The 10360-nt window shown below is 44.2% G+C and overlaps 1 protein-coding gene across 1 annotated transcript; it reads right to left on the bottom strand.

Moving 5' to 3' along the window:
- Positions 1 to 1275: 1275 nt before the first annotated feature.
- LOC114175082 lies at positions 1276 to 3074 on the bottom strand. Its single transcript, XM_028059840.1, has 2 exons — positions 2720 to 3074; positions 1276 to 1391 (listed from the first exon to the last, which is right to left on the bottom strand). The coding sequence occupies exons 1-2, from the start codon at positions 3072 to 3074 to the stop codon at positions 1276 to 1278; spliced, it is 471 nt and encodes a 156-aa protein (XP_027915641.1).
- Positions 3075 to 10360: the final 7286 nt, after the last annotated feature.

Raw genomic sequence — 10360 nt, 5'->3', positions numbered from 1 at the left:
CACATATAGCATAAGCAAGATAAGTCATACACCCATCTTAGTCAATCTACTTAGTTCTTGGCCAAGACCTTAACCCCAAGGCGTTATAGTCTTTAATCATACAAATGGTTAGCCTCGGACTCGGGAATATGATGCTCACACGAACATGCCCGCTCATGATCCTGCCTCTACGAACCTCCCTGCTCGTAGTCCTGCTCTACGAACCTCCCAGATCGTAGTCCTGCCCGTAGTCCAACATATGTGATCCACCAGCCCCGTACCTCCCCGCACGTGGCATCTCTTAACGTGAGCACGGAACATACGAACCTACCTCGCTCGTATCCCCATGCGAGAGTAACTGGATATGAACCTCCCCGCTCATATCATCACATGTTATCCACCATCCATGAACCTACCCGCTCATGGCACAGCATCTCCCGATCCAAGTATAGCATCATTACTTAAAGCAACACAATAAGTCATACTTTGCTGTAAAATCGCCTGGCGCGACCCTAAGTGCCGCCAAGCGAAATCAGAGCAGCCCGCCTGGCGGTCCTAGCCTCACCGCCAAGCGCCAGACCCCCTGCACAGAAGGTCCACTGATTCGCGTCCGCTTGGCGGGTCCCATCCTTCCGCTAGGCGCCAATTGTTGAAGAGCCCTCCCTTGAGCTCTTCTCGCTTAGCGCACCATTCCAACTACCAGGCGTTGTATCAGCAACACACCAGTTACTGTTATCGCACCTCAACAGGATGTCTCTCATTTTCTTAACCCATATAAGGTAGTAAACACTCTGTTTATCCCAACCTCACTCTCAACACTTGGCACTCTACCATGAAACCATTACCTATAGTTTCCACTCTCAATCACTCAATAAAGTTTAAAATTTACCAAGTCCTTAAATAATCAGCCCATGATCTAATCTAACTTGAAATGAGGTCAATACACAGTACCTTAACACACAATACCAACCCGAATTGAATTACCATAAAATTAGTCCTTCTACTCCTTTAGCCTTAAATTCAGACCACGAAATCCATCTCCCACACCATGTCTCATGATAACACGCTATCTCATGCCCCATTCATATATCATTAACTAAGACTATACTTTCCAGACCTGCAGCTGAATCAGAACCGTTATACCCCCTATTTGAAATAAACTTTCCTTCAATCCCATCATACTACGCTCTCATTCATGTTTGTTCCAATACACACCATTCAACTGTACCATTATATTGTTCCTCACTGTTTCGTCAATGGTTTCCCAGTACCACTCACACAACTAGAACTCTCTCTTCATTTTACAATATCGAAAATTATAAACAGCCCATGTGCCACGCCATTGCCTGGCGGCAAACCTAACACCGTCGGGCGATACACTAGACCTAGTCTAAAACTAGGTTTCTCCCTACCTGCAATTTTGTCAACCGTAACCAATATCCATTCCTATTGCAACAAACACTCAAATACGACAATATATATATATATATATACCATGGCTCCACTTTTGTTTGCAAATCAATTCATAACATATTCTTAACCTCTACCCTCACGCGTATGATCATGAATGATCCATCCCGAGAGGGTCTAAACCCCACCATTTTTCAATTATAATCAGTTCCAAGTTAAGATAACACCCAATAGGATCAGCATGTTTGAATTTCATGAATTACAATGACTCTTCACACCCACAACAACAAAAGCAGCCAACGACCACGAGCATTGTCGTGCCGCCTGGCGGATATTTAACCCTGCCAGGTGGTTTAAGTTAACAAAGGCCAAAACCACACACAGATTGATGAACCGCCTGGCGGCACATGCATGCCTGCCAGGCAGTTTCTGGGTAGAACCCACAAAACGCGAAAAATAGTGCAGACAGGGCAGAGATTCTATATACATATGATCATACGAGGCACAATGTAATGACTATGATAAAAAGCACGCAAAAACAACTCCCCTTACCTGGATTCCTTGCTAAACTTGAATTGGTATGCATATCCCTTCACAAAAACCTTCCTATCCTTTGCTTTCCACTCCCACCTACGAGATTTCAGTCTCACCACTCCTTTCAATCAGCCCCAATACTCTGGAAAACCATTGCCTATGATGAGCACGAATTCACAACACTCTATTTCTCCTCTACTTACCTTCTCTTTCTCACTTACTACTATAATTATGTGCACTTAACACCAAAAACGAAAATTGTTATTTAAGTTTCCTGTTTAATGGTTAATCATGGTCCCCATTCAGTTGTTTCCAGCCCCATACGCTGCCCCTCTTGGCATATAGGGTTTTCACGCCTCTTCAATCCCATGAAAAAATAAAATTAGGCCAAAAAGAGAGTTTAATTTGGTTCTTAGCAAGACTTGAACCCACCACCAATCAATCACCAAGTTAAAAGCACAACCAATTCAACCAAATCATCTTTCGTGATAACCCCTACAACTTTAGGAATTTATCATCACGTCAAGCCTTCAATATATAACTAAACAAAAATGCATAATTTAAATAACATCCAAGTAGCATACATAGGACTCAAACCCAAGTCCTTTCACACAATAAAAGTACTCTCAACTACTTGAGCTAGCACTTTTCCACGTCCTAGTTCCACACATTAAATGCTTTAAATGCTTCTATTACCCGCAATAATTAAATAATTATTTAAATAACTATTTAATTTTTTCTCGGGTCTTACATTACCCCACCTTTAAAGATTTTCGTCCTCGAAAATAAGACTTACCAAGAAATAAGTGCGGATAGGACTGCCTCATGCGATCCTCCATCTCCCAGGTCATCTCCTGAGTAGTCTCATCCCACATCACTTTCACGGTCTTGATTTCCTTCCCTCGCAGCTTTTTCACTTGTGAGTCTAGAATTCGCATCGGTCCAGTGTTCACAGTTAAATCCTCCCTAATCTGAATATCGCCTGACTCTAGGACGTGAGATGGATCTGTAATGTATTTCCTCAACTGAGAAACATGAAACACATTATGCAGATTCGCCAAGTGTGGTGGTAGGGCGATCTCATAAGCTACAGCGCCAACAAACCTCGGAGTTAACTTCCTTGATTTGATGGCCCTCCCAATACCTGCCATCGGTGTCACCCTGAGGAATACATGATCCCAGCCTCGAACTCTAGAGGTCGCCTCCTCTTATCTACGTATGACTTCTGTCTGCTCTGAGTAGCCCTCATTCTCTCCTGAATCGCCCTAACCTTCTCAAAAGTCTGCTGTAGAAATTCGGGACCCAACACCAACGATTCCCCATCCTGATTCCAACACAACGATGTCCTACACCGCCGTCCATACAACGCTTCATAAGGAGCCATACCAATACTGGAGTGATAGCTATTGTTGTACGTGAACTCCACTAATGGAAGCATCTCACTCCAACTTCCAATATGATCCAACACACAAGCCCTCAAAAGATCTTCCAAAGACTGTATTGTACGCTCTGACTGCCCATCGGTCTATGGATGGTATGCAGAACTCATCCTCAACTGAGTCCCCAACGCTGCCTGTAGAGACTGCCAAAAGTGAGATGTGAATCTTGGGTCTCTGTCTGATACTATACTAGCAGGCACACCATCCAACCTGACCACTTCACGCACATATAACTCGGCCAATTTATCCAATGACCACTTCTAATTAATGGCAAGGAAATATGCACACTTGGTCAACCTATCCACTATTACCCAGATTGAATCATGCCCTTTAACCGACCTCGGCAAATGAGTTACGAAATCCATGGCAATATTATCCCATTTCCACTAAGGGATATCCAACGGCTCTAAAGTACCCCCTGGTCGTTGGTGTTCAATTTTAGCCTTTTGGCATACTAAGCACGATGCTACAAAAACAACAATATCGGTTTTCATCCCATTCCACCAGAAGGACTCTTTCAGATCTTGATACATCTTAGTCATACCTGGGTGTATGCTAAGACTGTAACATCCCGTCAGGATATTACTGATTTATAAATAAATAAAATAAATAAATTAAAACCGTGCGCATTTAATAATACCTCACTTTCCCAAAACGCGGGAAAATTTAAAAACTTTATTAAACCATCGAATAAAGTCTATGAATACCAACACCATAACGTTATAAAATTACCCATCAGGGTTTACAACTATTTTCAAAGGCAATAAAGAAAACATAAGCATTTCCCTAAGTATAACCCCTCTCTACGGCTAAGCGTCACCTGAGCCACCTGCATCAACAGAATCTGCTCCCGTGTACCGCGTACACGATCACCGCCACACACACGCAGATAGGGTGAGCTTAACAATTAAATCACATATGTAAAGTTACAGAAATATAATCATATAAACACAAGCGACCATACATAACATAAATATCTCACATTGCCCTATTCTTTAATTCCTACCATCTGACCCCCAATCAGATTATTCGTGCTCTACAACGTCTAAGGATTTCTTCAAGGTGACTTGCTGCCACACCTATCGGCCACAACCAATAGAGCACGTGCGGGAAAACATGCTACGGATCATACACCACAACACCAGGTAGAGTTCCCATATAGGAACAAAGCCCGTATCGTCCCAAGACTACCAAACTTGCCAGCCAACAACTGAGGAGGGCAATCTATCTGGACCCATCTGTACTGGCCACAACCAGCACACTCATACCGGCAACACTCGCCAACCCGAGCCACAACTCAAGGGTTCCTTGTGTTCATCCGCCATCCCGAGCCACAACTCAAGAGATGCTATTCCGAGCCACAACTCGAGGAATATCAAGTGCTTAACCCCTATCCCGAGCCACAACTCAAGGGATACGTTTCGAGCCACAACTCAAGGAACACCAGCAATCTCACCCTTAAAGCATCACTAGACGCACTGTAGATCACAAATTCATAATCAAAACTCAAAGCTGCAGCAGTATAAATCGCCTGGCGGGGGACACGTACCGCTAGGTGCTGCCAGCTTCCAGACTGCCTGGCGGGGGACACGTGCTGCCATGCGCCAAGCGCCCCATAAATCACAAGGTCTGTAACTGCCGCCTGGCGGAACCGTTTCCTTCGCCAAGCGGATGTTGTCCCAGAAGACACGAATTTCGTCGCCATCGCCTGGCGGAATCCCCCTGTTGCCAGGCGCCTCCTGTACCAGAACCCCACTGTTGCCTCTCTACCGCCTGGCGGACCTAACTCTGTCGCCAAGCTCCGTATCAGTACTTATGCAGTACTGGTTTTGGTCAATTACTCTTCGCATCTTGCCCTCGCACCCATCCTCAATCCATTATACTCCTAGCTCAGTGCATGGTACTGTTTACTTAGATGAAAATTTACCACTCTCCCTCTTTACTACGACTCTCCATAAAATAATTACAAGTCAAGAAAATCACCAATGGTTGGGTGTCATTCTTATTTTCCCCAACTCCATACTGACACGCATGTTATTAAGGCTCTGACAGTACTAGAATATCCCGTGACCTAACATACTTCCTAAGCTTCTTATTACCATTATCTCGACCAATTTATACATCCCCCCCAAGTTCGCTTATAAAGTAAGAGGGAAAATATCATTACCGTAGTGAAATCTCTATACTCTATTCCCCCAGATACACTAGAAATTGATTTACCAAGGAGCCAAACGCCAATTATCCTAAAACACCCTCCTAGACCAGAATAACCACAAGTATCCACGTCACTGTACTGGCGCCTGGTGGCTAGTCCCGTGCCGCCAGGCGGTGCATCAAACTTCTGGTAAAATTTCCAGAATTCCCACACCTTCGCAGTCTCACTCTCCCTTGCTTTTCATTCCAGATTAATCTCCATCATTTCTCGCGCCATCTCCCTTATGTATCGTGTTCCTCGCAACCTACACCCACATCTATTAAAATTATTCAAGCATTCCAATCACTGACCACTCTCACGACATCAAACCCCAATTATTCAACCCTAAACGCTTGGTCACTATTCCATTGAATTTCCATGTCAATTACACTCGAAATCAAAACATTTCTACACCAGATCTACTCATAAGACCCACCCCTTGATTTCCTTCCGAACAATTCACGCCAAACACTCAAGAAAAGCTTAAAACGAGTATTCACCCGCGCCGCCTGGCGATCATAACCAATCCCGCCAGGTGGTTCATCCAAAAACACCCAGAATGGCCCAGACTATGAGTCGCCTGGCGGTACAGGGATTCACCGCCAGGCGCTGCACCCAGAAACACAGCGAAATACACAGAAATGGATGAGCCGCTTGGCGGCTATGTATAGCCCGCCAGGCGGTTTCTGGAAAATTTCCAGAATTCAACAGAACCTCAGAATAAACACAGTGCATGCATATCTTAAACATTATTTTCACAGAATTCATACCAAACAACAGTATAATCGCGGTAAACTCCCCTAACCTGGTTCTCCTTCGCTTAAGCTTGACAATTTGTAAGATCCCCCCTTGATCACCCACCTTCCTTGCTTCCTCACTATTCAGCAACTCAAAATCACACCAGAACCTCTCACACTCTCTCAGATTTTCGCTCTCTCTTTAGGTATAGTTTCCCAGCTTGTCAAACCTTAGCCCTTAACCTAATTTTCCTTTTTAAAGTGTGCCTAGACTAAGTGATTAATTACCAAAACGAAAATGGCATTGAATAAGACATAATGTGCCATTCAATCCTTCCCTATGGCTGCCCTTCCAACCTCCTTTGGCTGCCCACTCACTTAGGTTTCCTTCCCACCTTTCCATATTCACGTCAAAACCAAAAATGCCAAAAATATAAAGTTTAATGTAAGTTCTCCAAGGCTTGAACCCATAACCTAAACAATTGCCAAGTCATTATCAACCATGTAACCAAGTCATATTTCATGCTAGGAATCACAATTCAATTATCATAATATACAAGAACATGTTTTCATAAATTTAAATAACAAAACCATAACATGAAAAGTTAGCATACATAGAACTCGAACCCAAGTCCTCTTGCACAATCAAAGTGCTCTCAACCACATGAGCTAGCACTTTTCCACGTCATACCAACCATAATTTAATGTCATAATTATTACCCCTCTCGTATTTATTAATTAATTATTTATTTAATTAATTAAATTCTACAGGTCTTACGAAGACGGCTTTTATGCCCTTCCTCCATGATCTGTTTCCTCAACCGCCAATTTCCAGGCACGTAGACTCTATCTCTAAACCGTAGGATACCGTTTGACCCGATCCTGCAATCCTTCCCTTTCTTAGTCCCTATCCAACTCACATATTGTTGTAACTCAGCATCATTCTTCTATTGATCACGGATGGTCTCCAACACATCACTAGTCAGTGTAAGAACACTGTATCTGATGGAATCCTCACTCAGTTGTATACCCAGGTTCATATCCCTGAGCATCTCAATTAACTCCAACTCTTTCACCATCATAGTTGAGATATGCATCCTTTTCTGACTCAAGGCGTCCGCAACAACATTAGCTTTACCAGGGTGGTAAAGCAATTTGAAATCATAATCCTTGAGATACTCCATGCAGTGCTGCTGTCTCACATTTAGCTCCTTCTGATCGAACAAATATTTCAGGATTTTATGATCACTAAAAACCTGAAATTGGGAGCCATACAAATAGTGCATCCATGTCTTAAGGGCAAACACTATAGCGGCCAGCTCCAAATTGTGGGTAGGGTAGTTCTTCTCGTGCACCTTTAACTGTCAAGAAGCATAGGCTACCGGCCTCTTCTCCTGCATTAGTACACAACCCAAACCATGGTAGGATGCATCGCAGTATACTTCAAACACTTTACTGGTATCTGGAATAATAAGAATCGGAGTTGTAGTCAACCTCCACTTCATCTCCTCGAAACATTCCTCGCACTTATCAGTCCAGGAGAAGGGTTGATCCTTTCTAGTGAGTTGAGTTAATGGACTCACCATTTTAGAAAACCCATCTACAAACCTCCTGTAGTACCCAACCAACCCCAAGAAGCTTCTGACTTCTGTTACTGTCTGAGGTCTTTCCCACTTTAACACCGTCTCAATCTTGCTTGGGTCTACTGCAATACCATGCGAAGAGATCACATGCTCCAGAAATTGCACCTCGTCCAACCAGAATTCACATTTGGACAATTTGCCGTACAACTGATGTTCTCTCAACACTTCCAATACAATTCTCAAATGACCCGCATGTTCCTCCCTAGTCTGAGAGTATATGAGGATGTCATCGATAAACACCCCTACAAATTTGTCCAAATATGGCCTGAAAATGCGGTTCATATAATCCATGAAGACAGTTGGAGCATTGGTCAGTCCATATGGCATCTCGACATATTCGTAATGTTCATATCTCGATCTGAAAGTTGTCTTCTGAACGTCCTCTGGCTTGACTAAGATCTGATGACAGCAAACCTTAAGTCGATCTTAGAGAACACACATGCCCCTCTTAGCTGATCCAACAGATCATCAATCCTTGGCAGTGGGTATTTATTCTTTATCGTCAATTTATTCAACTGCCGATAATCGACGCACAACCGAGAACTACCATCCTTCTTCTTTACTAGTAACACCGGAGCTCCCCACGGTGAGGCACTGGGTCGGATAAATTTCTTCTCTAGCAAGTCTTCTATCTGTTTCTTCAACTCTGCTAGTTCAACTGGTGCCATTTTGTACGGTGCTGCCGACACTGGACCCGCTCTAGGGATTAGATCAATTGAGAAATCTATATCCCGGCTGGGTGGTAACTAAGGTATCTCATCTGGAAATACGTCGGCGTATTCATCCACCACTGGTATCTTACTAATCTACTCCTCTGTACTCATCTTCTTCTCCTGGGCCACTATCACAAAACAAGTAGACCCCTCCTTCATCTCTTTCACTGCCTCTCCCGACGTCACCAACTCTATCCCCTCTGTTTCTGGGAACACAATTCTGCGCCGTCCACAATCAAGCACCACATGGTTGATAGACAGCCAATCCATTCCCAGTATGACCTCCAATCCCTCCAAGGGCAAACAAACTAGATTTACCTTGAAGCGTCTGCCCTCTACTTCCATCAACCATCCAACACAGGCTAAATTTGTTGAAACCTGTCCAGATGCCGGTGTCGAGACTATCATCTCGCATCCCAGGTCACGAGTAGACAACCCCAATCTCTCTACACAGTCATGGGATATGAAGGAGTGTGAAGCTCCTGAGTCAAACAACACTAGCACACTGTTACCAAACAGAAAGCAATAATCCAGAATCAAGTTACCTGACCGGGTGGCCTCTGTGCTGATCATGGCAAAAACCCGGCCTGTTGCTCTCGGCCTGTCAAACGAAGGTGGCTGAGATTGTGATATTGGAGTAGTCTTCCTATTAGGACATTTGTTGGCAAAATGTCCTGGCTGGTCACATGCGTAGCACTTGCGAGTGCGCAAAAACCCCTTTGATTTGACTTCTGACATCCCTTCACTGTGTACCACACTTAAAGGTTGGGGGACTAGTGTACCACACCTAGCCGGTCCCACTAGCATATCAACACACATCACCCTTGATCGACATACCTATATCGGCAAAGTTGGGAGACTGGTGTACCACACCGAGCCAACTTAACAAAATAATAATAAAACGATCACCACACCTATACACCAAAACATTCAAGTAACCGGTTTGGGCTGGGCTGACCTAAGCCTATCCGGCCTGAACCGATAATATAAACATCTAGAGGAATAACCTGCCTAAGATAGTATATGAGCAATACAAACCGCCAAAGGGAGTAGTCGGTTTGGGCTGACAACCTTAATACACTTAGCAAAATCAAAGCCCCCTAATATTCAATGAGTCCACAATAATCGACCTAAGGGCCTGGGTTAGGGCCCAGGCCCACTTACAGCCCAAACTAAGGCCCAAGCTAGGGCTCGGCCCATGGCATGACCAGACATAATTAATACTCTATAAATACACATGGGCCCTAGTAATTAAAGTTACGCATTCATTACTCCATTAATCACCTGATTTGACTTTTTGAGAGCTTTGGCTGACTTGAGCTTCGAGTCCCTTCTACAGGTAACCCCTCTTGGGTCCAAGCAGATATGTGCCAACCGGGAAGAGGCCAACTGAGGAGATAGCGGATTGCATAAGTAAGGTGACACTTGTGCCTAACTTATCTTGTTTGTTCTCTGCAGGAATAATTGGCGCCCACCGTGGGGCACGAGACAACACCTTAGTACCCATTTTTCTCCGAAGATGGTTTCAACCCGCAGTAGAGCTGGAGTTAACAAGCAGGCAGATGCTGGTCCCTCAGGACCTGCTAACATCACCCCTGACCTGGCCGCTATCCTAGATGGCCAGGCTAAAATGCAACAGGAGCTGGCAGATCTGAAGAAACGCAGCGCTGATGAGATAGAGGCGCTACGACAAGAGAATTCTCGCCTCAAG

Source organism: Vigna unguiculata, chromosome 3 (assembly GCF_004118075.2).
Source record: "Vigna unguiculata cultivar IT97K-499-35 chromosome 3, ASM411807v1, whole genome shotgun sequence".
Taxonomy (NCBI): domain Eukaryota; kingdom Viridiplantae; phylum Streptophyta; class Magnoliopsida; order Fabales; family Fabaceae; genus Vigna; species Vigna unguiculata.
Note: the sequence above shows the minus strand (reverse complement) of the source record. Positions and strands in the feature narration are given on the sequence as shown.